The following is a 26,499-nucleotide window of genomic DNA, read 5'->3' as shown; positions in this document are numbered from 1 at the left end:
CCTTCTGTTTCGCTTGCTTGCTGTAAACTGTCCGTAGCAGGTTGACATGTAAAAGTTTTCCGAAATAGGAAGTGTCCCTAAACGAACTAATTGGAAAAATTTTCAGAAACTCAGCCTTTAAATTCAAGCTATCTCATACAGATAGATATTCTGGAATGGGTGTTTGCTTGCCATCTATCATTAAGCTTTTGTTTGAGCAGGTATGGATGGTTTTCTTTTGTCATGTGGGTATATCCTTGTCCAGACAACTGAAGATGAACAGCAGTTACCACGGAAAAACTGCAGTATTCTGCATTTCTATGCAGAAGTTAATACCTTAGTGGTTTTGGTGCAGGCTGAAGTAAGAAGAGTCCAAGTGAATGGAAGGGTGGTTAACAGGGATGATCTGCTAGTAGCTCTGAGAAATTCTTTGCTCACAAAAATCTGATTCCGACTTCTCCAAGGGGTTTGTGTGAAGGGGGAAACTTGCACATACCTAAGTGGCACAGCAGAACTGGCACAGGACAAATTCTTCAGACATGCTTGGAGCTGCCTGTTTTAGTTCATACCTGACTTAGTTCAACCACTGTCTAGCTTCCTTGTGCTGTACAAAAGTGACTTTACGTAATGTAAACCACAAACCTGATCACACTGAACCAGCTATTTATGACAATCATCCCAAAGGATACTGCACTTAAGAAGGACTGCCGCTTCAGCTTTGCTTCAGAGAGACTTTTGTCTTGTGGGGCCTTAGATATCACTTGGCTTTAATGATGAATTAGAGTTTTGCATGACATCACTACTGACTTTTGAAAAGATGATTTGTCACCTTGTATTTCTGGTCTTGTTGATACAGGATGCAGGAAAGCTCTGGGGCTGTAGCACTAAGATGATGAACATTCCTACTTTCCAGAAGCACAAAACTTTCCAGTCTTTCCTTTAAACCACTTGGACTAGTATTATGATGATAGTTGCTGCCTTTTCCATACTATTAAAGTAGTACAGGTTGTTGGGGGAGCAGGGGATGAGTGTCCATAGCCATCTGCTTCTGTTACAAAAATTGTTTGTGACTACTTTGTATCACTCACCTGCTCTCATTTTTTGGTATATCCTTAAGAGTTGAGGCTGAAGCCTTCTGCTTTCACAACCAGCAAATAACAGAAGAAGCATAAGGAAAAAAACTCACTATAAAACAACAAACAACAAGAGGATAGACGTAGAGGAAGTGTACTATAATAAAATTTATTTGTTCTTATTTACTATTCCACTCTCCAGGTAACCATTTCTGACAAGTGTTAAAATTTGAGATTATTGCCCACATCAGACTGCGAGCCACCAAATGTTTAGAGGCTACAAATCAGTCAATTACTACCATCGTGCCTCAGTATGAGGTAGTAACTTCAGTTTTCTGCTTTGCAAAGAATACCAGCGAAAAATTATAGTGGCTTTTTTTTTTTACTGGTGCATAATTTGAGTCAGCTGTACTAGAATAACACATTATGAGCTTTATCTGTTTAGTGTTATAAATGAGACTTAGACCTAGTGAATTAAAGCTGTTCTATTGATTTGAGTATAATGGTGTAGTGTGCTAAGAGGCACTTTTTGTCCCCAAGAACTATGTACTGGAAAATCTGACTTGGACATGATTTCTCTAGGTGTGATTGAACCTGCTTTTAGGGTCCTTACCTCTTCTACCATGTGGAAAGAATTAACCTATTTTTGGTGGGAGCCTTGAAACTTGCTGGAGAACTGTGTCCAGCAGTGGCTGCACCTGTAACAGATCTTTGTATTCAGCTGCAGGACAAGCTACTGGCAACTCAATATTTCTTATGGGAGGCTTGCCTGATTTTAGCTCCCCAGCCCACTGAAACCTAAACAGTATGGCTGTTGGAGTCTTTTTCTGTTGCTGGGGGTTCGTTTGTTTGGTTGGTTTTTTTGATGGACAGCACTGCCTGTCTGACAACCAGTTTCTTGGAAAAGCAGAGCTTTCTCAGCAGGCTGGGAGGTGAAACCATGCTCAGGAGGTCAGGCTGTTCATATTATTACGCACAGGATTGCTCTGTGAGGTTGTGGGTGGGCAGCATGTTTGTGGGATGGTGAAGAGAGCAGGGTGTGAGGATGGCTACGCTGTCATATATAACATAGAAGGGTGAATGTACTGTGGAGGTCTAGAAGGGGGCTAAATATTTCAATATGCTGGCTTAATTATTTTTTTTTCTTCTGCTATCACTTAAAAAGGAATGCTTTACATTTTATCCAAGGTAGTATAATTGGAAAGCACTTTTTATATTTACATGTCTTCCCACTCCTCTCTCACATTTTGCTTTTTATTAACCAATGCTTTTATAAAAACAATGCTGGAACAGCATTTTCAGTCAAAATCAGATGGATTGGCACACTTAAATGTGAAACAATGTCCCATGAAGTTCCATGGAGATAGGTGTTTATCTGCTCTGTGTATGCAGCAACAGCGTTTTTCTGATTGTGAGAACAGGTATGCATATGTCTTCATACTTGTATATACACTGCATTTATGGCCTTAGGTAACTTCCCACTACTTTTAACAAAATCCAGGATGTGATATGTGTGCATGTGACAGTTGGTTAAATCTGAAAGTCTGTTGAAGTCCATTGCATTATGCAGAGGGCAAAATAGCCCATGAAACAGAGTAGCGAAACAAGCATTATAATCCAGAAAAAGTATGTGGAAGAAAGTCTTCTTAGCTTTATCTGCTTTGAGTGGTAAATTTTACTTCCATGTCATTACAGCTGTTAAAGGACCTTTTTCCCCAGCTTTGCCATTCTCATCCTCAGAGCTGCAAAAATAAACAAAGCCATTGCATTTTAAGTCTTTCTATTTCTGAAGCAAAGTCTCCGTATTTAGAAAAATGAAGAATACACATACCTCCAGTGGTTAATCCAGCAGAATAAGCATTGTTTTAGTGTTACAGAAAGAAATCAGTAGAAGGTGTTAGTTCTGGTAATTTTGCAATAAAGTAAGTATATTTAGAAATTACTCCATAATTGCTATTTAAAAATTAGCACAGCTACCTTCTGTTTTGACTCTGTTACCTTCACTAACACATTACACAGAGTTGGTTTTGCCCTTGTCTGGATGCTGACGGATTAAAAGGATGTGTGAATAATTAAACAAACTTTGTTTAAACTAAACTCCTTGGTGGGAGCTGTAACTGTTTGGAAACCTTTTCCTTTTCTGTGATGCTCAGAGAAAACTTTGTTTTCTTCCCAGTGTTGTGAGTCAGAGTGGGAGTTAGTCATGCTCCTGATTTTTTTTCTGATGCAGTAACAGCACCTGTATAAACATCAGTACGGCTGTTGTCTGTAACTGGGTATAATGGGGGTAAGCTTGAAAGGGGCAGCAAAAGGCCAATGATTTAATGTTAAGGTTATTTTTAGAACAGCAATATAATGCTGTTGTTTGATATGTAAAAGCCTCCCCACAGCACACTGTTGATCTGAGAATGCAATGGGAATAATCTCCATTACTCTGACCTGCTAGTTTGAAGAGTCACCAAAAATAGTGTGCCTTATTCCTGCACCCTGCATATGTCTCTCTGCTGAGACACGAGGGGTCAAAGCAGCTGTTTACTTGATTTACACATGTCAGCAAGTGTCCAACTCAAGCTATGTTTTGAATGCTGAAGTTGATGCAAATCATAGAAGCATCTGAGTGTAACTTTATATCAGAGCCACTGATGTTAACCTTAGCTCTTACAAAGACACTGTGTACTTTTTACAGGCTGAGGCATTCTGAAGGATTTAAGCCCTGGTCATGGTTTGAGAACAGTCAGTTTGATGCCTCACTTATAGCTCATAGTCTGGTTTTGTCTTGCTCTATACGTTACAGGAAAAGATGGTGTGCATGAGTCTTCATTGAAAAGGATTTTTTATTTTACTTTCTTCATCACAAATGGAGCTGTCTCCATTGTGTTTTTTGAAGGTTGCAACGCTTCCAGTGGTAGGAAAAAAATAAGCTAATCTAGACTAGCTAGCTGCCAAAAGCCTTGGACCTTTGTGTCCCATGAGAGCCTGTTCCACACTGTCAGTATGTTTTGCTGCTTATTCAGCTTTAGTTTTGCATTTTCTTATTCATTTCACTATGTCTAGCCTTTGTTCCCTCCCAAGGACTTTTCATTTCTCTAAGTATTGCATCTTCAAAACATTTGCACTTGAATTCATTTGCCTGAAATTTGAAGAAGAAAATAAGCCCTAATAATGCAAATACAGGTGTACCAATTATAGTGTTGTCATCCTTTTCTCTGCATGGTTTTCTGAGGGCACATACTTTGAAATATTGGTGAAGAAAGGAGCTTGTGGGGGAAGGAAAATTGCTGCTATGTGGAAAGAGGTATGTCCTACATCTTTGTAAGATTGTGGGCATGAAAAGCTCCTAATTTAATCTGATCTGTCTCTATATAGATTGGCACATGGAACAATGCCTCTGCTTCCTTGTCCTTGGCCATTGCTAACTAATTCAGTAACTTGCTCTTAATGTTCATTTCTTTCCTAAAGAAAAACAGTTTCATGAGGGGCCATCATGCTGGTCTCTCCTGTGTTTCTTTGTTTTCCATTGTCTTTCAGAGTCCTCAGTGCTTGTTTAATGTTTAAATGCTGTTAAGTGCTTCCCAAAGCTTTAGTTTCCAAGAGGATTCGTTTTTCTATTTTACTGTTTGTTGTTTTAGTAATGAATGATAAGCTACCAAAAATAATTGACTCCACTCTTTTCTCTAGTGGTGTTTAGGGTGAACCTGCTAGGGTGGGCATCAATGACTGCTTTGAAAACAATATATTTCTCTAAGAAACAGCTCTCTATAATACATTGTTCTAAATCGAGAGGCTTTCCTGGTTTTGTTTCTCTTTTAGAAGTCTCAGTAGGATTAGACAGCAGTTTGGGAAAGATTGAGTCACTTCCTGGCTTTTTCCACTGATCAAAAATGTCCCAGGGAGTGGCAATAAATAAGTGGAGGGCTAAAGAAGAGTATGGCTTAGTTCCAAATTCTACTAGGCACAAAGATACTCACTTGGAGGTAGTGCTGACTGGGGGAACTTTTGAGGCAATTGCCAAACTGCTTTTAATTTAGCCGGGATCTATTTTTCTTTCCCAGTTGGCCATTTTCTTATTGGTGGAATAGTTACAAGTAAATGGCTGAGACCAAATACAGATTTACAGGACAGATTCTCAAATATCTTTGCTATATTTGTGCTTAGTCCCTTTTGCTGAAAGTATTTGTTTTTCACTAACCTAAAATGAGAGAGAACCCAGATTGTTAGTGAAGTGTCTGAGTGGAAGGGGAAAAATGTAGAAATTTCAGATGCTTCTCCTGAGAGACAAAAAAAAAGTGGAGGTTGGTACGGATAAGGGTGCTCAGCTAACGTCTCACAGCCTGTGTATGGCCCATCTGACTGGTACTGCCAGCTTGTAGTTACTTCTTGGGCTACTCTTTCCCAGGATACTTTCAGGAGCACCCACTCAGCAGGCTGTAGGATGAATGACCTGTTTCAGTGGAAACCTGCTGGTGGGTGCGTGAGTGTCCCTTCTCTGTTATCCTATATTTATGTGATAGGAGAATTAAGGGACCATCCCCAAAATATAATGGGCTAGAGCAGCTTCTGGAGTGGTTTATCTTACCTGTACTAACTACTTCTACTTCCAGTTGCTGGCATAAAAGCTGCTGGCAGCAGCCCTTGGTGCTGAAGAGCACAGAGAAGTATACAGATGGCAGGATGGGTGCTTGAGGAAAGCAAAGGTAATGGAAAAGTGTAGTGGCCTTTATTGATCAGAAGGGATGGGCAGCACTGCTGAAATGTTTCTGGCTTTTGTGTGCATGACTCCATGATGTTGATGCTCTTAAAAGCTGAGAGCCTTTCTTGCTGAACAGTTCTTCCCAATCACTGCCTACTGATGCAAAAATACTTTACATGATGCAAAGATCATCCTCTCTCCTGGCTTTACATGTAGTGTAAAGAATACCTGGGCTGTCGATTCGGCTTTACATTTTTGCTGCAAATTCTCTGGAGGGAGAGAATGTAGCATCAGGACCCCTGATCTTCCTATAATTCAACCAGAGTGTTCTTTCCTTCAAGTGGAATGTGACTACTGTCTGCAATCTGCTGCTCTGTAAGTATACTTAAATGGAGTCTAATTGTACGTGTTAAAGTGCAACATAATCATAGAGAAGAGTTTTCTATATTTCTGGAAGATTCTGCTATTGCTTTCAAACTTTTATAATAAAACTTTATAGTAAGAAATAGATACTGTATGTATTAATAGAATATAAAATTATTCAAAAATAACTCTGTGGACTACTGAACTAACAGTGTGTAGTGATGAAAACTGTTTCATTATCTTTCAGAAGCTATAAAAATGTCTAACTCGGGTTAATGGAAAAACGTTAAAACTTGCATAAGCACTATCAAGACAATGTTGGCAATGTTGATTCCTTAAAATACAAAGTAAAGCTGATTATTAAGCAGTCTTTCTTATTTAAGAAGTAACTTGGATGATCTAGGAAGTAGTTGGAATGCAGACAGGCAGAAAAACATGCCAGTGAGGGAGGAGAAATTATTAAGTAGCAATGCTGTTAGTTACCTGCAAGAAATGAAAACTAATTCTTCTAATTTTGGTAGCATTAATGGAATTTGAAAGAGAATCACTTTTAATCTTTCAAGGTTATAGGAATGGAATTTCTGTAATAGTTTATTTTCCAAATTTTGATATGGTAACTAGTGCATTGCTGAAGACAAAATAATTCAACAGATCCAAAATGTAGATTGGTATTTGTTAACAAACAAGAGCAAAAAAATTATTATTAATAGCATATTAGTCTGAAACAATCCAAACAATATAAGTGATACAGTTGCCAGCAGATAAGACCAATATCAATTTGCTACATGAGCAAGCAGCAGTGACATGATTTTCCTTTTCTGTTACCTGTTAGTGTTGGATCTTCTGTACCATCTCCAGACATCTGGCTGTGAAGATGAGCATGGTGTGCTGGTGAGCTTAAGCGTTCCTCTTGCTCTTGCAGGGAGATGGAATTTTTGTGGGATATCTTGTTCAGGCTTGCACCAAGACTGCTCACAGGATTTGTCTGTTGGGCTTCTGTGGTTTTCCTGTTCGGCTGATAAACTTGACTATAATGGCCTATGGGATGATATGCTGGTTTCTCAGATTTGCTGTCATCTTCATCATCGTCATCAATGATAACCAGTTCTGCATGGATAACCCCATCATATGGGGACAACTTCTGGTTTGCGTCTGCATTGTCATCATCAACGCGCTGGTAGCCCATGAAAACCATTGTTACAGGTTCAGATTCATCCACGTAACAAGGTACAGCCTGGACAATGTTGTACCGAACATCTTCCTCATCCTGAGGTGCAGGGGATGCTGCGTTAGGATGACAGGCATTTAAAAACCTTGTCTCGCTATGTTTTTCCCTTGTATTCTGGTAAGGTTTTAATTCCTCAGGTGCAGTATTTCTTTCTTCATTATGAATCATCCTGTTCTCAGGATTAGTGTGCACTTTCTTCTCTGTATGGGAAATTACTGGGGAGGGAGACTTTGGTTGTATTACTTTTGGAAGATCAAGGCCATTCTCTTTATTTTGCTGCATAAAGGGCTCTGTTTTGGAGGAGAACCCTGTTTGATGATTGCTAAATCCATTCATCTCTCTTTTGTCACTGCCTTCCGGTTTTGGTCCTGGGACTAATTTGTCTTTCTGAGGAGTAACTGGCCTGCAGAATTTGTTTGCAAAGACAGGTTCATGGTACTCCGTGGGAGACTGAGAATTTTTTTCAGTTGCCTGCCGTAGCAGGTCTTCCACTTCAACAGGAGCAAGTTCATCCATCCCATTTTGTGTTGTGGTCCCGTTTGAGGACACTGCATACACTGATTTCCTGCCATCATCGTAGACTTTAATTCCTGTCTCTTTAAACTCCTTTGAGGGAAGAGGTATTGTTGATAACACTGTGTTTTCTCCAGTCTTCATGTCTTTTTCAACCTTAATTTCCATGGCAAACAATGCTGTTGAAATAAACAAGTGCTTAAACTGGTAATGCAGTAGCTGCAAGAAATATAGGACTTCTGACAGTGATAGAGAACAACTGTGTCAGAATGAATTATTAAATATGTGAAACTATCACATACACAACCCGTGTTTTAGAGTCCCATTTTAGATGTCCCCTTTTTTCCTGTGGAAAAAAGTATTTTCATTCTGTGAGGAAGAATCAGCTGTTGAGACAGTTTTTATTACATGATAGAGTGAGAAATCCAGATTTAACCTTGGCCCCTGGCGTTATGCTGGGCAATAGCAGCTGAAGAGCTCCATGTGCTGCGGTGCCAGAGTCTTGGGCACTCTGAAGGGTTAGAAGGCTTTGTAGCAGTTGGGAAATAGCCTGACTGCTGCTGGCTACCCAACAGCTGTAAGTGCAGATAGAAAATGTGAAATGAATTATATGAAGGGAGTCTGTACTTAGTTATGACAGGCAGAAGAATGAAGTGCTAGAAAGAAGTGTCAGTGGTGAAAAGAGTTATTCTCAGTGGCACATACTTTACACCACTGTCTCACCTCAGTTTTGATGACCTAACTGGTAACACAGCTTAAATGAGAACAAATGTCTCATATCTGTAATGTCTATTCTTTGCTTAAAGTGTATTAGATTCAATATATAGGAAGCTTTTGTACATATTGACACCTTCTGGAGTTACTAATAAGCGGTACCTTTTCTCTTTTCTTCATCATCCGTGTCAGCATGTGCTGTACTTCTCAGTGCAGAAGGTCTGAAATACTTGGGAAGGTCAGGGATGCTGGCATATATGTAGTCTGCTGCCTCTGAGTAAAGAAGATCCACAGATCCACAAAGCATTAGTATGTTTTAACTTACTTCTACAAGAACCTTTTAAAAATATTCTTTTGACTAAACGTACCTTTTTCAAATCCAGCTTTTTCAGTCTTCACAGACTAGGTGGGAAAGAGAACCATTAACAATAAATGTGATAGTTACTTTTAAGATGTTAACTAGACAGTGCTTTAGTTCCCCTGATAGTTTTAACCTTTTGTGTGCACAGCTTCATACAGAGAAGGGGCTAAAAGTGAAATGTGCTTAGTTGGAGCATGGTGAGTGAGACAGTGAAATTTCTGTGGTCTTTTGCCAGTATGATTCCAAGTCACACAGGGAAGGACAAAAATATTATGCAGTGTTAAACAGTGACCTAGCCTCCCACTGTGGCCCAACCTTGTTGGCATCAAAGATTTTTTTTACAAGTCCTACTTTGGCTTTCCAGTTTTACTTATTTCCCTGTGTATCTTCAGAGAATACAGTGTGTGTGTATGTAAGAACAGCTGGACAACTGAAGTTTAGGTTCATCACTGTATTTTTTGAGATGGTTTAAGATGATTTAAAAATATTAAAATTACCTTTTGACAAAGACTAATGGCTGATAACATTAAGATGCATCATAATCTCTGTCAGGGACGTGGTGGAGAGCATGATGCAGTTTAGCTGGGCACATCACCTGAAGGAGCATGAATAGATCAGCCTCTGTACCTGGTCTGTACCTGGTGTGTCTGTCTCTGGCTGAGATGCAAAGTTGCTGGGTGTCAGTGGCAGTGCTGTTTTTAGAGATGAGTAAAGATAGGAATTGCTCCCCCACCCCCATAAATAAGCAAATGGAGACATATGGGCATTTAAACAATGTAACATCTTGACCCCTCTCGTGTTTGAACTGTTGTCACTTCAGACAAAAGCTCATGACCACTCATGGGATCCACCTAGTTCCCCTTTCCCTGGATATGATGATGATTGAGTAATAAATTCTATTTCTAGAATAGATAGCACTAACCTTTATTATGTCTTCTGTTGTTTTCTCAACAGACTTCAGTTTCTTTAAAATTGCTTCTTCCTTAGCTGAGACTTCCATTTCTTGTCTTTCCAGAGCCTCAATTTCCTTCTCCAGTCTGCAATCACAGTTGCATTTGATTTAATACCAGGCAGAGAACAGCACTGTGGAGTTGATGCATTGGGAATATGGACATTAGTAGGGATGGTTCTACTTACCTTGACAAACTTTGCTCTTATGAGATCAACTTGTGGTTTCAGACACATTGGGAAAAAGGTGGGAAATTGTATTTTCATTTAAAAAGGAAAGATCCCAAACCCAACAACAAACAAAGCCTTCCACATATAAACATGGACTATTTTGCCAGTTAGGACTTGGCTGATGGGTTAACTATTTTATTTTAGAAACTTTTATTGTTCTGTGAAAGGAATACTGAGGCTCAGAAGTAAAACTTTCTTTTGGGCTGTTGACACTTGCTGTAGGCTTGTGTATTACAGCTCCCTTCCCTGCCCTTCTTATGTGTTAAGTTTATGTTGTATAGTTTCTTGCATATTAAAGCTGAGTACAATGATTAAGGTATCTTTTTTCCTGATAAGAGTTTTTATTTTCTTAGTGTATGACAAACACTTCTAAACAGAAAGGTCCAAGATAAAAAATTAAATCTCTGTGTCAGAGAGGGGAAAAAACTATTCCTGGTTGTCTGGGTGTAAAGCATACTGCTAAAGTAAAGTATCTTGGTCAATTTTTCTCTGTTGAGTAAGGCAGTGACTTAAGCAGGTGTCCTGTTTCCTATTTTTTATTCTTTCTAACCAAGACTACTCTTTTCTGCATAAGTGTATATAACAAATGTAAGTGTACATAACAAATGTTGGGTTTTAGATGGAATTTGCCTTATTAGCTCAGTAGTTGGGAAACCAATTTCCCATGAAGATCTAGAATCCAACTCCAGATTTAACTCTGAAGTGGGACTTGAACTGAATGTCTTATGCTATAGGTTAATGCTGTATGACTTTAGTCTCCTGGTTCTTTTTAAAAAAAACTTCTTTTAATTTTAAGGAAAAAAAAGGAAACTTCAAAAGCTTCCATATTTAAGTGAAATATGCCTTCTGTTATTTTTTTTTAATCCATGCTGGAAATCAATGATTGTAGACCTAAGGCAACTGATACCACCTTTTGCTGAGAGCAGCCAGAATAGTTACAACTAGATGATCTGAGACCAAGTTAGAGACAGGGTTATAGAAGTGTTGGCCTATAACCCCAAGGGAAAGAAGTGTTATTTTTTTGTATTTTGACTTTTTTACTGTGTGCTAGGATTCATAATATTATACACAAAGTCACATGAATGATTAAAGTCTGCCATCCCTTTAAAGTAATCAGTCTAGAAAAGCTGGATGCAAGCTGACAGATTAGCATTATTGATTTCCTTCTGTGTGGCTGAGGAATCTGAATTGCCATTATGGCTCTTGCCCTATTTCAACTCAGATATGTAGAGCTGCACTAACAGGGTGCTGCATGGACTTTTATCTGTTGGTGACAACGTCTCTTTTTTGATATACAAAGATATCACAGACCTCAAAACAGATACGGGGGAAAAAAAAACCCTTCAGGATGAAAGTGAAAGCTAAAAAAAATATTTAAAAGCTGCTCACACTTTGGACCTGAGCTCTGCAAGATGGCCTTAGAACCCTGATCGAAGGTACTGATTACAGTGCCAAAATTTTAAAAAAATTACAGGAGGGATGAATATTTTTGGACAGCTATAAAAGAAAGTAATGACCATGTGCCATATTTTTACACTTTACACTTATGGAACAGTCTTTGTTTAATATGTTGAGATGTTTTATTTTTATTGATATGTTTATTTTTAGATGAGACTTGATCACAATATTCTCATAATTTGAAAATCATTAAAAACTTATGGAAGCATAATGAGCTGAAAAGTCATTAACTTATACGTAGGTTTATTTCAGTCTTTGCTCTAAACACTCCTAGACACACAGGTGTAAGAAGAGGAGGAAAAATCTTGGAGATACTTGAAAAAAGGGAGGTGGGGAAAAAAACACAACCCCAAATAAATCAAAGATTAAAAACAACCGTGTGTTTTCCTGGGTGATCAAGAAACAAATTGCAGTTTATATATGCTCTTTCACCCACTTTATATGGTAATTAAGAGACCTGATTCAATACTCAGTGGGTTTAGAGAGAAAATCTAAGAGATGTGATTTGTATAGTTCAAAGAAATTGAAGCCCTTATAACATCATGCAGTTGAAAAGTTAGGCCAGGATGTTTCTGATGTGTTTAAATGTTTAGAAACTTCTAAGTCAATCACATTTTTATGAAGTTATATCACAATTTGTCTTGAAATGGTCTAGCAACTATTCTAGCAAATATATGAAATTACCTTTTGTACAGAGCTGCATTTTTTAGGTGAGAATGGAAGTATGACACAGCTACTGTATCAAATCAATCCTTTGAATATTTGTCCTCTTTTCAAGTACCACTGATTATTTGAGAGGGGGAAATAAGTAGTATAGAGGTGTGGATGAGAGAAGAAATCTTAGAAGTCAAGACACTAATTGAAAGGTTTCTCTGCCAAAGTAGCAGCTGAATTAAGAAAATCTATGGAGATTGCCTGGATGCTGCTGGCCACCTGCTGATCTGCTGGAGCTGACATCACTGCCACCCCAGGAAAAAAAATAAATGGCTTGAGAATGAAAAGCAGATAGGAAGATACCACCGTGAAGAATTCTAGACTGAGGGGAAAAGGCAGTTTAGCAAGCCCTCACATGTTTTCAGGTGAGTCAAATGCTTTAGCAGCTCTGTATAGCCTTGAGTCTGCTTTCATGCATCACATTACAAGCCATTGAATAGGCCTTCATTATTTTGCATTTTTAAATATGTTGTTTAGCAACTAATTCCATCAAGAATGAGTGTTATTAGCTGAAGATTAAGTGAGAAAACAGGACTCTTAATCTTCATTCAGCTTGTACCCTGACCAAGGATGTGCTCATTTGGCTCACTGAAGCTTCCAACTTGTACAGAGGATAAATAATGTAAATGCAATTTTTTAAAATAATGTAAATGCAATTTTTTTGTCTGTAACCAAAGCATTCAGCCATTTGTCTCCAAGGTGGCTCAGGCTGCTTGCTATTCACTGTTTTGTCATTGATACAAAAAATAGAACTTCTTCCTTTTATTAAAAAAATGCTCAAATCTGAACTGATTAGTAGACATACACCAGCTCAACTTGACACTCAAGTAAAGAATGTTTCAAAACAGAGATCCCATTTAGGAAGGTGATGGCAAGGCCCATGCCACTACTGTAAATAATTTGCCAGCAATTGCAATGTCCTCTCAGCAGAAAGAAAAAAAAATGACTTGTATAAGGGTAAAGACTTTTTGATTAAAGTGATTAATAATTTTTTAACTGAAGACAAAACACGCAGAGAATAAGCAACAGAGTGAACTGAATATCTCCAGATCAAGTGAGTTTTAATAGTCAGATGCTTAGAAGAAAGAATTCTACTGAGCCTCTCAGTTTGTTGTTTCTACTGTATGATGTGTCTACATGATCAATTTAGCAATGTTTGATTTACAGGGCAGGTCAAAGGTCAGTCTTTTTTTAGCTTTGGTGATAACTGTGGTGTAGCAAAAGCACTGTGCAAGAACTGTATGATGCATATTTTATATTTATTAGTGGACTTCATTCCTAGGTGTCTGTATCACTGCTGGCTGGTTTGAAACTGGCCTGGGTGTGTATAAACAAGATGTAATGCTATTTGGAAGGCAATGTAAATGTTCTTCTAGATGCCCTTGCTAAACCACTATTAGGGAGTGGCAGGAAATTTAATTTATAGCAAAAGACATGTGAACAAACCTGCCTAAATTCTTAGTTCAGGCTTTGCTCAGGGTCAACAGAACTTTGAATCTAACTTTCTTCTCACTACTTAGAGAAGGGCTGAACTTCCAGTGGTCTGATGGGGAAATGCTTGCTCAGCACCATTTCCTTGTTGCTCCTTAGCCCATTCTAGCCCTAGATGCTGTTCTTTTGTGGCACTCACAGTGTCTTATGGGCCCCTCTTGCATGCCTTCAAATGACAGCCTCCTGGGATGTTTTCAGGGCTTGCTGTCTACCTCCTACCGCTGCAACAATGAATCCTACAGAAGTGTGTAAGAAGATGTTCTGCAGAGAAAAGGTGCTTTTGAGCAAGAAGTCAGCATAATTATAGGATAAACTAGCACAAGGCTACTACCTGTCAGGCAAGAGAATTATTATTTGTGTCAGAGATGGAGTGAAGCAGGAAGGAGGGAAGAGGATGGGAGATCACTAGAGAAGATAATCTTGGTGACAGCTTTGCCAAAAGAGTGTGTGTAGGAGGGCAGTGGAAGCAAAGTAGAAAGGAAAATGCTATTGAATTGAAATAGAGGAAGAAACCTTGAAAAAGGATGATTAAATCATCCTTTCCAGAATCTAAAGGAACTGGAACATTTCATCTTTTCTGTGGGTGCTAAAGGGTAGTACCAGTCAGTATGCCTGGACCCAGGGAAGGAGGTGACTGTGTACACAGCTCTGTGGTATTTGAGAAGCTCTAACTGGAGCTAATAAGCACCATGGTAAATAAAAGTCTTTCATGAGACTGTCTCTGCAGTTAAATGTTAGTCCTGTGTGATAGGGAAGCACTAGGTGATGAGATTTGTAGAAACATCTCTACTGAAAGATAAAAAAAGAACTTTGCTATAGAAAAGTCCTGGGACTAAATTGAGTACCAAGCACATAGAAAACTGAGGATAAGTGTTACTAATGGGGCTAGGGAGCCTGTACTGTTCTGAAGTGCTGTTATGGTGGAAGTCAGGTATTAAGGGCTGTGCCAGGGCCTAATGAAACTGGAGAACTTTCAAAATTTATTGTTGTTTTAAAGCTCTGATTCAACAATTGCTATCTTAGAGCAAGCCCCGTATGCTGGGGCTTACAACTACCAAATACAGCATGGAAAGAATATCTGGAATTAGAGAAACAAATACTCTGCAATATAGTTATTGTGTTATTTGTTACAATTTGTGGTATGGAAAATTGTATTCTGTATTCTTTAATTCTGACTGACTAGAAAACATGGCAAGAATTGCTTTACTCTGCATGTGTTAGGACTTGTTGATATTTTCATCTTTTATAAAATAAGGTAGAACTCGTAAGATGAGACCATTTTAACCTAGTCACAAGGGCAGGGGTACTTCCCTACCTGAAAATGTCTCGTTCCAGCTCATGAGTCCGTTGTTGGTCCTCCTGATTCTGCTTCTGCATTTCTTCTTCTTCTTTTGGAGTCATAGAACTAAAGCCATCCAAGAGCCATTTTTCTCTCAAGGCCTTTTTCTGATGGGGGAAAAAAGGACAAGTAAGTGAATGCTAGAAGTTAGGCTATTTAACCATTTGCTGTATTTGTCTTGATGCCACAAATGTGATCCACAGCATTGTGATCTATCCAGCATAAGGCAACCTGACCACAGTGAGTGCCACTGGAAGAGAAATGCTAAACTTTTGTGTTTTGAGATTGTTCCTAAAGATTTTGCTTTTAAGTCATTGTCCCATTTTATTAGTTCATCCAACAGAAATGTAGAGTATGTCAGCTGCTATCCATAACAGATTAATATGGGTAAGTGGATCAAGTGGTTTGTGTGTTTCCAATAAAGCAAACCAACTGTACAACCATACATACAACAGACTCATGTGAAAGACTCCAGTCAGAAGCACAACAGTTTTCTTTCAATAGCCCTAATTTCTGGCATTGCATAGCTTCTGGAAGGAGGTATGAAAGATGAGAAGTTTCTGTAAATAAGATTGTATAGGAGAAAGAGATCTCTAGGGAGTTAGTGATGCAATGCTACCCCTGGAATTTAAAAGGATCATTTGTACTTATGATAGTGAACTCACATTTCAGCTGGTGAAGATGTGTGGGGTAAGAGGGGCAGTGGAAAGGTGGAGCGTGGGCAGCTGGTGCCTGGTTACTGTTTCAGCAGACCTGATGTGTATTTAGAGCTGCTGTTGCAGGGGCAACCCAGAGCTTAGGTGTTTAGGTCCTGACCTGGTTCGTGCCTGTGGAGTTCTTTTGGTGCAGTGGTGGCTTACAAATGGGTGTATTGTATGTGCACAGGTAAGTGTATCTCTCTCAGCTGTGTTTTCAAATTCTGAAAAATACCATTGTATGCACTGATTGCTTCCTACAGCTGTTTTACACTAGGAAAGGTGGTACCTGAAAGTCATCAGAGCTCTCAAAAATATTCCTTGTAAAATAAATATTCTTGGAGATAAGGTCATATTTGCAGGCTGAAACTTGTAAACCATGCCAACTTTCTTGCACTCTTTTTACTCCTTTCAGTCTAACTCAGGGGTATAAATGCAGTTGCTGCCTTGGGGAAGGAGTTGGGACTCTTTAGAAATACTCTTTCAACAGGCAAAAAAAGAGCACACGTGTAAAGTCTTTAATTAACCATTAATGTCCCAGTTATAATTTAGATTCCTTGAGCTGTCTAATTTCCATATTAAGTTTGTTTTCTCCCCCCCATACAGTTTTGTTAATTGCAGGATGTGGATGCAGATTACATTAAATTTTGACTACTGCTGCTTGAGGCAGAGTGTGCCCAGCACTGCTGCATTAACCTCAGTGCTGCTTGCAAGGGCTGTTGGAATCCCTGCCTGCATCCTGTATTGAGTCACTTCAACTGCTGCTTCCTGCATTTTCTATTTATTGTGTACTTTCCATGAGGCTATTACTGAGGCCCAACTGGCAGAGGAATATATATGTAGGACCTTATTGCAGTCAAAAGCAATTTTCCACTTGACATATAATGTCATAGAAAGTGTGTCTAAAACAGGCTGGCTGAGAAGTCTGTGCACTCCATGGTGCTTTTAATTTTTTTACTTGTGGGATGTAAGAGCAATGTTTACAGTTGCCTTCGCCCGCAGGACAGTATTCTATCTCTGTCAACACTGGATCCTAGGAAATCTTGGTAAACACAGGTTGCTCAAAACTGGTCTCCTGAGCCTTGACTCTGTCTGTAGAATTACTTTACAGCACTTCCTTGTAGTTGTGTTCTAGGCTTTAATGAAACAAATGCAGATTTTAATAGGATATTTTTACAGTGTCTGGTAGATGCAGGTAGCCTGACTACAAGATACTGTATTGTCAAGGGCATATAGTTATTAATTCCTTTTCTATAAAGCTGTTTGGATTTTAATGATAAGTATGGCCTCTAGAAAAGTGAGGTTTTCATCTTGGCTGGAACACTGTTAGTCTAGCACTTGTCTCCAAAAATAAATTGATAATTCCTTGTAATATTTAGAGTAAGGCTGGCACTGTAGACCTCAGAAACTGATACCCTGTATTGAAATCAACAAAAGCTTCTGTCTGTATAGGGTTAGGCCCAAGAAAACAAACTCCCTAAATACAAGTGTAACACAATAGTGTTATTTTTGCATGTTTCTAGAGCAGTTTGCTGCTACTCCCAACTAAATGCCATGTAATCTTTTTCATTTGATTAGCCATTTTTGAAAGAATGACACATTGTGTAGTTTGGAAACGACCTTTGAATAAAGGGTGGTTTCAGGTCTGCTCCATCCAGGCAGAGGCACAAGCCAGTGCAGGAGCAGCTGCTTTGGGCCTGACAGGTTTTTTTCTGCTTTCTAACATTTCCTTCCATGACAAAGTGTCTCTAGCTCAGAACCAGGTTGTGTATGTGTTATAGTACTGACATGAAGGCACTTTCATTTTGCATTAGGCTCTGTGTGTTAAGGGACAGGGATACTTGTCCACTGTGATGTGATAAAACCCTGGGAGGGGCCAGAGTGCTGGAAAGTAATCATGCTGTTATGTGGTTCATGGTCACATCAAAAGTACCATGACAACATCCTGCAGATTCTGTGAATAATTTACAGTGTGTGCTCCAAGTATAACTCCACTACCATCCTTAACAAGGCTGGACTAGCATTGAGAGATTCATCCTTCACTGGAAAGCAAAGGTGTTTTGAGTTTGTGGGTCTTGCTCTCCCAGGAGTATGGCAGTTTACCTTACAACATTTTGGGGAAGGCATAAATAATTTTCACTTCTTTTCACACACACAAAAAAAAGTGGTTCAACACTGTTAACTGCTGGAAGGAAGAGGTGTGTGACAAGCAGCTACAAGGTAGCACTAATGGAGTTCAGGCATGTCAGAAGCCTGAAAATTAATAAACTTAACTGCAAAAGCTCTTAGAAAGTACATACAAATCACTACTGCACTTTTCAAACAATTCTGTCTGGTCCTTTCCCTTGTTGCTTCAGTGAGAAGGACTCCAGGTAGAAGGAAGGATTAGTTGTTGGTGCACCTAGAAATACTGGATAAAATTTCTTCTGTACCCACACTAGAAGCCCCCAATACCTCTTGCAGTTCTGTGAAGCCCTGTCCAGACAAGTGTATTTGCTTGCATGCCCTCCACTTCATTCCCTATGTGCACATGTAGGGAATAAACTTTCCTTCTCCACTTCTACCAAATAACTAAGATCTGTCATGATGCCTCGTGTATTTCTAGTAAGAAATCTACTTGGGGGCAGCAAACAAAGTAATTGGGAAGCCAGAGCAGGGATTCCTATTTGCAAAAAGGAAGCTAAAGCTTCCTTTTTTAGACAACAAACAAAAAACATACCAAAGAAAAGCTCCAATAAAAAAAACCAACCAACCAAAAAAAAAAAAAAAAAAAAAAAAAAAAAGGGTTATAAATAGGAAGGACAAAATGAGGAACAGGATAATGCTATCTGTCTAACAAGAACATCTCTGGCAGTGAGATTTACTAACTTGCAATAGTTTCCTAGGGGACAGGTGTGAGTTGTGTTAATAGATCATGTAGCACTGGATTTCACCATGCACAGAATGGTATGTGTATAAATGGGTGGAATCAGCCTGAATTGCTAGGGAAATGACCCCTTAATAAAACTTACTGCAGTGTTTAAATGTTCTAGAAGTCTAAATCTGTTTTAAAGCAATTCATGCACTGGATCCTGTTGTTGTTTGACTCTGTTGAAATACCTGAATTAGTCTGAAGCAAGAATGTTCATTAAGGGACATCATTTCTGGGGTATAAAGCAAAAGATGCTCATGTACTGATGTGTCTGATATTAGGTGCCTGTCTTATTCCTGAGCTGGAAAAAGTAGTCTACATTTTGTGTGCTCCAAATAACTAATGATATGTAAGTATTTATACCACTTATGTGTGTATGTAAGTATATATTTAAAGTATATATTTAAATGTATGCTTGATTCTTCTTTTCCAAGTGAATAATTTCCTCAGCAGATCCTTGTTTTGCTTTGTGTATGCAATAGGACTGACTTAAAAGCTTTTCTGTATGATCTCTGTATGATTTCTCATACAAGAGGCAGAGAAATAACATCCTCTGTTCTCTTCCAAAGTAAAACCATTTCAGTAGTACTTTTCCAGGAGTGTTTTAGCCTCTCTAAAAACTCTGTACAATTTCTTCAGAGTAAGTGCAAGGTTGGTTTTTGCTTTCTTAACTTTTAAAACTCCACTGAACCTATTAATTTTATCTATCAACATGTTCTAAATCTGTAAGGAAACTGCCCTAGGGCTCTGTCTGCACATAGCAGTAGTGAGGATTAGCTGGTTGTCTGCAACAGATCAGTTTATCCCTCTATAAAGAAGGGCAAAAGAGTCATCTGGATTTATAGACATGGAAACTTGAAATACAACTTTCAATACTCAATGTAGCCATGTACCATGATGGAGGGGTCACATGTTTGCTACTCAAAGGTTACAGGACTTGGAAAAGATATTCCCCTCCCTTTTAGACAAGGTGTTCCACAAAGGGCCAAGCCTGTCCTTGGAGTAACTATCTTCCAATAAAACCTGGGCATGGCTGTGTGTTGGCTTGCCTGGCCCAGTGAACTAGTTTATCATGGCTTTTCATTTTTTTGGCTTGACACAAAAGAAAAGGGTGGATGAAACTCAGGCTTTGGTGTCTGTTTTGAAGAGGAGTCTGTTTTAAATATGCTTCTCTCACATTTGCTGGAGGAGACGCGCCACGCTCCTGTTGTTAGATTCAATATATCTTTCTTGAGACGGTTTATCTGCTCACATAATGAAAAGAGTATGTAAAATACCAAGTCTTGCATATTTCTAGAAGTATAGATTTTGTCTCATCTCTCTAAATGACATGGACTGTCAAACTGCTATAAACATTTTAAGAATAGTGATGTTGGGTAGAGATTATTGCAATTTCAGTTCTCTACAGAGGTGGATCTTTAGGTTTCTTATACCTTTGGACTTTGTAATCCTGAGTTTACTAGGCCATATTTGAGAACAATATTTGTAGCATTTATACTTTTTTTGAATATACAAAGAAACTGCATTATTTTACTAAAGATAATTAAACAAGCTGACAAAAGCCTACAGTCAAATAAATAGGGTGGATTTTTTTTTTTTCCTAGGAAAAAATGCAATTAGACCTCATTATTTTGCTGCACCCTGTACCAAGTGGGGTTGTTGTTGTGGGACTGGGGAGTGAACACACCCAGTCTGAAATGTGAAACTTAATTTTAATCTATGAGTTTTTCCTGGTTATGATCTCATTTTATGCCATGTAAGTGATCAAGTAACATTAGCTCCCCAGAGTAATTTTTTTCAAAGAGTGATGCTTATTAAAGTCAAATGGAGTCCTGGCAGGACTCCACAGAGCTATGAAAATTTGACAGTAAAAGCACGACTTAAATGCATGAAGATTTGCATTCCAACATCCCCAACCTTTATTCATGCTGTATGACTTGAGGCTATCTTCAGTTACATAAATCTAGCACTTTACTTACCTTTAAATGTTGGTGTTTCATTTTTTCCTCTTCTACTTTTAGACGTTTCTGTGTAATTTCTTCTTGCAGTTTTCTTTTGTCCTACAAATTAGAAACAATAAAACTTTGTTTAGAGAAATTACTTGTTAATAAAATTATTATGTAAGTGTTGTTCAGTAGGGTGAAATCAATCCATGCAAATAAAGCCTTATTACAAAGCTTATGTGGTGCTCAGGCAGTGCATAATTCTTTGCAGCAATAACTTGATCCTACACAGGTATGGCTTCCACTGCTCTTTCTCCAAAGTACACTTAAATGTGTTAATGACCACAAAGGAGGGATGATGCAAAATAAAAATTATTTAGTCTTGGGAAGGGAAGGGGGAAAAACCAGGAAGAAAGTACAGTTGAGCAAAATTGTACATGCAGAGTGAGACTAAAAATGGGTCCTGACCAAAATTCCTAAGGCTGGCCATGGATCATTTAGGAGAGGAAAGAGTCTGCATGGTCTACACTGAGCAGCTGTGATACATCACTAGATGAAATGGGCTGTCAGTGAATCCAGCACTGAGTTTATGTATCCTGTAGCTAATAGCTGAAATAAACAGGAATAAACAAAGACTTAGAAATTTATTTTGTTAATCAAATAATGGTAAAGATGAGAAAAGAGGAGTGTAATATACATCATATATGTTGTTTTCTCAATTAAAAAAAATTTTGCTTTGTTTTTGTGGCTGCTGATCTTTAGAAGGATAAACCTTGTGTAGTGCTGGTCTATCCTAGTGCCACCTTAATCCTTTTTATTACAGATTAGAGAAAAAAGGAAATGGGTGAACAATGTCTGAACGCGGGCCATGCTTGAGCCTCTCCTGTTTTTGGATAGCACTGTCACCTTGTGGTTCCTCTGTGTGAGGTCAAACACTGATTTAGTACCTTGTGTCCTCAGCAGACAGGGGGAAAGAAATCATGCCAAAGGAAAGTAACTTTAATAAGATGTATTAATAGGCTATTGTCTTGGTCAGCCTTAATGCTATAAAATTCTGTTGTTGGGCATGGCACCTTGCCATATGCCAATCAAGAAATGTTTGTACTTGCTTCTTGATACATTTTGGGGAAGTAAATTAAGTCTTCTGTTGTGCTGTGCAGAAATGTTTGTTGACTGGAAGCTAATTCTTCTTTCAATTAGAACAGCCTGGCTCTGTTAAAAAAGTGGTACCTTTTTAATAAAGGGTCTGTTTTCAGACAAATATGGTTTAGGAAGGGGTTAACTTCTTCACAAACAGAGGAAGAGCCTTGCCCTTTCAGCCCACCTGTGGAACCAGCTGTGTGTAAGGACTGGAGAAAGTCAGTAAGGAAGTGCTGGACATAAGGCTGGGAGTTGTTCTCCACCATTTCCCTAGGATCTGGATCTGGGATTTGGAAACAGGAAGAGCTGTGGTGTGCTTGGCTGAATCACTTCACTGTTACTGGAAATGAGAAATCAGCAGTGGGGCCACAGGCTCTAAGGATACTTTTCTGAAGGATAGGATAGGAAGTGGAAGAAGCCACCAAACTTTATGGGGACCAAAACCAGGACAGAGGCTGGCCAGGCACTGCTGATACTATGCTGGGAATTTGTAGGTGAACATCAGTGTCACTGATCTCTCGCAGTCTGCAAAGTATAGCAGTTATTTATAAGCCCTTGATAATTTTTCCTTGATGGTGTTAATCTGCCTTTTTTAATACTCCAGACAGAACAGGTGGGGCTCTTTCCTCAAAATACATGCTATTTTTATCTCTGAAGTGGTTTTGTGTTTTGCCGACGCTCTTTAATACAATTTACAGATTTAGGATCACTACAATATGTAATTTTTCTGCAATGACCCTTGTGTGAGACGTTATCCAAAAGCTGCTATGCTGGATTTTTCTTAGCCAGACCTGATTTTGAAGATAGAATATCTGGTCTCTGATCATCACACTTTTCCTTACTCAGGAAGAATTCCTGATCTCATGGTATAAATGGCCTTTAAATAACCCATCATTAGATGAGCAGTGTGACAAGAGCTTGTGTTTACAGATTATTACAATTCTTAAGGAAAACTATTTTTGTCTTTGTTAAAGTTCTGGATAGGATTCTTAGCCAGAGAATGAACTTTGACTTGCTTTATTCTATTAAAAAATATTTTAAGTCAATTTGAATATTCTTTTTGCACCAGTGGAGATGTAATAAGAGTTTGGGCGGTCTGAAATGAGTATTTGTACATAAACTACGGTGCAGAAAGAAACCTGAGTATAAAGGCATAAATTAGTGCATTTTAAACTAACTGTATAGTAAGGAACCTATTCAGTAAAGAAAATTTTGCCTGTTTTTTTCTTTTTCAGAGGTCCACATTTCTTTTATGTCCAATGTGTTTTCTCTGAAATTTTTCTTCTTGTATACTCTGGGGTTCTAGCATGCTTTATTTTCACTAGTAGGTATTAAATATCTGTTAGACAGTTATCCAGACTGAATCAGCTGAAATAGGTTGTCTTTTATATGTCTAGGCTATATATCTATATAGTTCAGTCTAAATCCAGAAGCTAATAAGTATGAGGAATCTTTTTGAACCTTGTGTGCCAAAATAACTTTAAAAACCTGTTAGAACACTTTCTACCATGCATTCTGCTATGCTTTGTCTGCACATCATGTCTTGCTTTATGAAGCTTTGACTGTACATCTAATGGAATAAATGTTTACTCCTGGATAGCTAAGGGAGCCGTGATTCTATTAAACCTCATGCTCTGACCCTGTAGATGATCATGTTGCTGGCAGAAGTCCTTGAATCCTCTCTTACTATGCTCTTGTTAATGTGAGCAGGATTTACTTTTTATGACAGAGCATCTTCAGCCATTCCTTTCTGCTGTGCATCAATGCAAGGTAAGACTTGGTGTTAGTTTTCACTCCTACTGAAACATGTGGGACTCTTTCCTGATTTTTGTGCACAGAAATGAATTGTGTTCTAGACTGGATCTGTCCGAAAGAAAGGCAATGGCATCCTCAGAGCAGTGTCTTGTGAAATACCTTGCCTGCCAAGTCCATTGGTTTGTGTCATTGTTCTACAGTGGTGCCAGAGATGGTGGTCTTGGTCCCCTGGCAAATGCCACATACTGTCAAATTCCATGGAGCAGCTAATGTTTTAACTAATATATTTTTATTTCCATGTCATTTTCCAGACATAAAAACCACTAAGCATCCAAAGTATTAAAGCTTTCATATCTTAAGGTATGAAAGTCTTTCTAACAAAATGAAGGCATTTTATTTTTTACTTCTATATTCTAGATACACCAGCAGCAGGTGGTAGCTACATAACAAAGGAAAAAGTTTCCTTTTCAGAGCCATGGGAGAATCAAAACATTTAATAACAACACCATCATGAACACAAACAATAATCGTGTTTTCCTTTTTGTTTGTTATATGGAGAAAATATTTGCAAAAGACTTTGAAAACTCCTGCTGGTTGTGTTGCTGTCAAGGAGACGGGTATTTAACAACAGACTCCAATAAGGTTCAGTGCAGGTGCAGTTGACGGCTGGAGTGCCCCTTGCTACCCTGTTAGATCCTGTACACCAGACATCTGGAAGGTAGCACTTGAAATTCCCAGGTATTGAGCCAAACCTCCTCAGAGCCACAGAGGAGCTTGCTATTGTAACTGCAGGGTGTTGTTTCTCTGGACAACTCTTACTGCAGGTTGTTAGTGCTGATAACTTCACCTTATTCAGGCTACTTTGTTTCTGCAGTCAGAACCCTCCACATGTTTCAACTGAATGCTCTGGACTGATGAAAGTAGGGAGCACTCCTTTACACATCAAGTGTAACAAATGAAGTCATAGGCAGAACCCAAATATTAATTCCTGTTTCTTCTAATGCAATACACTGAAAGCTGTCCCAGTTTCTTTAAATAAAAACCTGCTCCAGTTATTTATTTGGAAGCAAAGCTGCAACTGGAGGATGCCAGCCTCAGTATGTTTTTAGGAGTCCTCATCAGCCCAGAGTGCTGCCCTATTCCTGCCACTGAATCCCAGGGAGCATAAAAAATTGTGAGGCCTGGACTTCTCTGGAGTGCCAAAACTGTTGTTATCTTTTGAGTCCATATACCAGAGACAAAGTCCAGGTTATGACCCTGGCTCAGGCAACATTGCAGTTAAACAAACAAATGTACTCTAAACCCTCTAAAACATATCAAATTACCTTATTGTGGACTTGTGTCAGGTCTCAAGTAAATACAATAAATGGTCCTGTTGGGTCTTATCAAGTGCCATAATTAAAACTCAACTGAATTAAAACCCAACCTGTTAGATTCCCATAGATTTTCAGTTAGGCCTTCTTACATTTATTTTGATTGCAATAAGGTATTTTTAAATTCTGCCCACCATTTATTCTGCTAGTTGTGTTTCACAACTAATCTGTCATGTTAGGAGTGTGACAAATACCTTTATTTCCATTATTTATTATTAACCAAGAGAGCACGTGATCCTTCTGGAGGTTTCCTTTCATCTCAGAGGGCCAAATTTTGTTTCAGTTTAAGTCTTTTGTAACTGAATAAATTTGGTTGGAGATCAAATCAAAGGAGGATTTAGCTTCAGCCAATTTTTATAACATGAGGTTGTATTAATTTAAAAATTGTTTAGTTGTTCCTATTACCCACTAGAAATCATCACTCAGATTTCCTTTTAGAAGAGAAACTGAAAATGTTTTCTAATGTCTCCAGCATAAACTTCACTGAGTCTGTCCTCTGAAAACTGGCAGGTAGACATTTGCTTAATCCAAGTTTGTCCTTTTTTACTTTTCTGACAGCAATACTTATGACAGATCATTAATAATTCAGAAATTGTATTTAATTCCACAGTACAAATGAAAAATTTCTAATCTCACATTATGAAATGTGAAAATTGATTTGTTCTGGAATTCTCTAGCTGCCTTCTGACCTTCAGGCAAACATTCTGTAATGTGTGTTTTAGACTGTCCAGCAGTGATTTGCACACATACTTTCACTGCTTTCAATTTAAATTTAAGGTGCAATACAACCAATACAACCCATAATAAAGTCAGTACAGTCAACTCAGCTGTCTTAAAGTAAAACCTTATAAACTAGAATTATTAAGTAACAATTTCAAGCAGATATAAAGTCTTTTCCTTTTCTGTCCTAAGCTAAATCATTATTCAACAAACACACAGCAGCTCATTACTAATATTACTTCTAAGCCCTTTTTTTTTTTTTAAATAGTGAATTATAACCATGAGCACTTACTGTTATGGCCTGGAATCTTTCTTTCAGCAATTCGGCTTCCTCCATTCTACAAATCAAAAACAGACAACTAGTGAAGGCAAACAGAATGAGACCATAAGCAAAAAACCTCCTGGTGGGACTACAAAAAAAAAAAAAAAAAAAAAAAAGCTGAGGTGATTTGATCCAATTCCAGAGCAGAAAGAGGCAGAATTTTTGACTTGTCAGAAGAGTCCCTGAACAGATGAGCAGATCAGTCCAGACAGACACATGTAATGAGGGTGTGGAGAAGAGGCAGACAGGGAGAGTGCTGGCATGAGTTGACTGACAAGTTGGAACAGTGGAGCACAAGCTCTTTTCCTTCAGGAGCTGCCAACTCTTTGTTTTAATGTGCTCGGTTAGCGTGCCACTGCTGCTTTAACTGTTAAATGCCCAAAACAGACTCTTACAGGACCATGGTTGAAGTAAACTTTTATTATGTTCCTATTTATCTTTCCTTTCTTTTTCTATGATTCTGGTGATAAACAGATATTTTAAACATATTAAATTTATTTAAACTAATAAGGTTTATGATTTAAATTATTGATCTTAT

General features: G+C 38.4%; 1 protein-coding gene across 1 annotated transcript; it reads right to left on the bottom strand.

Moving 5' to 3' along the window:
- Positions 1-1,202: 1,202 nt before the first annotated feature.
- On the bottom strand, positions 1,203-26,314 carry PALMD (palmdelphin). The gene is made up of 8 exons (XM_053950945.1): positions 25,932-26,314; positions 20,688-20,768; positions 15,079-15,209; positions 9,844-9,958; positions 8,929-8,962; positions 8,723-8,833; positions 6,931-8,025; positions 1,203-2,794 (listed from the first exon to the last, which is right to left on the bottom strand). Exons 1-8 carry the CDS (start codon positions 25,974-25,976, stop codon positions 2,751-2,753), a joined length of 1,656 nt encoding a protein of 551 aa, XP_053806920.1. The 5' UTR covers positions 25,977-26,314; the 3' UTR covers positions 1,203-2,750.
- Positions 26,315-26,499: the final 185 nt, after the last annotated feature.

The sequence above is a fragment of the Vidua chalybeata genome, chromosome 9 (assembly GCF_026979565.1).
Source record: "Vidua chalybeata isolate OUT-0048 chromosome 9, bVidCha1 merged haplotype, whole genome shotgun sequence".
NCBI classification, from domain to species: Eukaryota; Metazoa; Chordata; class Aves; order Passeriformes; family Viduidae; genus Vidua; species Vidua chalybeata.
The sequence above is the reverse complement of the archived record's forward strand: the minus strand, read 5'-3'. Positions and strand labels throughout refer to the sequence as shown.